The 2,288-nt window shown below is 38.3% G+C and overlaps 1 protein-coding gene across 1 annotated transcript; it reads left to right on the top strand.

Moving 5' to 3' along the window:
• Window positions 1–427: 427 nt before the first annotated feature.
• LOC116867818 (60S ribosomal protein L21) lies at window positions 428–973 on the top strand. The gene has a single exon (XM_032857654.1). The coding sequence runs from the start codon at window positions 463–465 to the stop codon at window positions 943–945; it is 483 nt and encodes a 160-aa protein (XP_032713545.1). The 5' UTR covers window positions 428–462; the 3' UTR covers window positions 946–973.
• The last annotated feature ends 1,315 nt before the right edge of the window (window positions 974–2,288 follow it).

Below are 2,288 nucleotides of genomic sequence, written 5' to 3'. Positions count from 1 at the left end.
AACCTCCCTCAAAATCAATAAGAATAGGTCAACACCCGGCCATCTGATAGTAAAATTTACAAGTCTTAGCGACAAAGAGAAAATCCTGAAAGCAGCCTGGGATAAGAAGTCTGTAACATACAATGGCAAATATATGAGATTGGCAGCAGACTTATCCACAGAGACCTGGCAGGCCAGAAAGAACTGGCATGATATATTCAGAGCACTAAATGAGAAAAACATGCAGTCAAGAATACTATATCCAGCTAGGCTATCATTGCCCTAACATGGGAGCAGCCAACAATATAAACCAGTTAATAACAAAATCAAAGAAACACATTGACAATAATACAATAATAGTAAGGGACTTTAACACTCCCCTCACTGAAAAGGACAGATCATCCAAGCAAAAGATCAACAAGGAAATAAAAACCTTAAATGAGCTTTTCGGCCGGAACCGCCATCTTCCAGTAATTTGCCAAAATGACCAACACAAAGGGAAAGAGGAGAGGTACCCGGTACATGTTCTCCAGGCCTTTTAGAAAACATGGAGTTGTTCCTTTGGCCACATACATGCGAATCTACAAGAAAGGTGATATTGTGGACATCAAGGGAATGGGCACTGTTCAAAAGGGAATGCCCCACAAATGTTACCATGGCAAAACTGGAAGAGTCTACAATGTTACTCAGCATGCTGTTGGTATTGTTGTAAACAAACAAGTTAAGGGCAAGATTCTTGCCAAGAGAATTAATGTCCGCATTGAGCATATTAAACATTCAAAGAGCCGAGATAGCTTCCTGAAGCGTGTAAAGGAAAATGATCAGAAAAAGAAGGAAGCCAAAGAGAAAGGTACTTGGGTTCAGCTGAAGCGTCAGCCTGCTCCACCCAGAGAAGCACATTTCGTGAGAACCAATGGAAAGGAGCCCGAACTGCTGGAACCCATTCCCTATGAATTCATGGCATGATAAATATAAAGAAAATAAAAGACCTCAAGACTGTAAAAAAAAAAAAAAAAAAAAAAAAACCTTAAATGACACACTGGACCAGACGGACATCACAGATATATTCAGAACATTCCGTCCCAAAGCAACAGAATACACATTCTTCTCTAGTGCACATGGAACATTCTCCAGAATAGATCACATCCTGGGTCATAAATCAGGTCTCAACCAGTATCAAAAGATTGGGATCATTCCCTGCATATTTTCAGACCACAATGCTCTGAAGCCCGAACTTAATCACAACAGGAAATTTGGAAAGAACCCAAATACATGGAGACTAAAGAGCATCCTTCTAAAGAATGAATGGGTCAACCAGGAAATTAAAGAATTGAAAAAATACATGGAAAAAAATGATAATGAAAACGCAATGGTCCAAAATCTGTGGGACACAGCAAAGGCAGTCCTGAGAGGAAAATATATAGCAATACAAGCCTTTCTCAAGAAACAAGAAAGAAAGGTTGTGTATTTCTCAAATACACAACCTAACCCTACACCTAAAGGAGCTGGAGAAAGAACAACAAAGAAAGCCTAAAACCCAGCAGGAGAAGAAAAGTAATAAAGATCAGAGCAGAAATCAATGAAATAGAAACAAACAAACCAAAAAAAAAAAAAAATAGAACAAATCAATGAAACTAGGAGCTGGTTCTTTGAAAGAATTAATAAGATTGATAAACCCCTGGCCAGACTTACCAAAGAGAAAAGAGAAAGGACCCAAATAAATAAAATCACGAATGAAAGAGGAGAGATCACAACCAACACCAAAGAAATACAACCACTTATAAGAACATATTATGAGCAACTATATGCCAGCAAATTTGACAATCTGGACATTTTCTAGAGACATATAAACTACCACAACTGAACCAGGAAGAAATAGAAAACCTGAACAGACCCATAACCAGTAAGGAGATTGAAGCAGTCATCAAAAATCTCCCAAGAAACAGGAGCCCAAGGCCAGATGGCTTCCCAGGGGAATTCTACCAAACATTTAAAGAGTTAATTCCTATTCTCCTGAAAGTGTTCCAAAACATAGAAGTGGAAGGAAAACGTCCAAACTCAACATATGAGGTCAGCATTACCTTGATCCCAAAACCAGATAAAGATCCCATCAAAAAAGAGAATTACAGACCAATATCCTTGATGAACACAGATGCAAAAATTCTCACCAAAATACTAGCCAACAGGACCCAACAGTACATTAAAATGATTATTCACCACGACCAAGTAGGATTTATTCCAGGGCTCCAAGATTGGTTCAACATCCACAAATCAATCAATGTGATACAATACATTAATAAAAGAAAGAA

The sequence above is a fragment of the Lontra canadensis genome, unplaced genomic scaffold (genome assembly GCF_010015895.1).
Source record: "Lontra canadensis isolate GAN:19392208 unplaced genomic scaffold, GSC_riverotter_1.0 scaffold13, whole genome shotgun sequence".
Taxonomy (NCBI): domain Eukaryota; kingdom Metazoa; phylum Chordata; class Mammalia; order Carnivora; family Mustelidae; genus Lontra; species Lontra canadensis.
Note: the sequence above shows the minus strand (reverse complement) of the source record. Positions and strands in the feature narration are given on the sequence as shown.

Bases quoted from the DNA above. Each gene is read 5' to 3' on its own strand.
- LOC116867818 (XM_032857654.1), top strand. From the start codon at position 463: ATGACCAACACAAAGGGAAAGAGGAGAGGTACCCGGTACATGTTCTCC.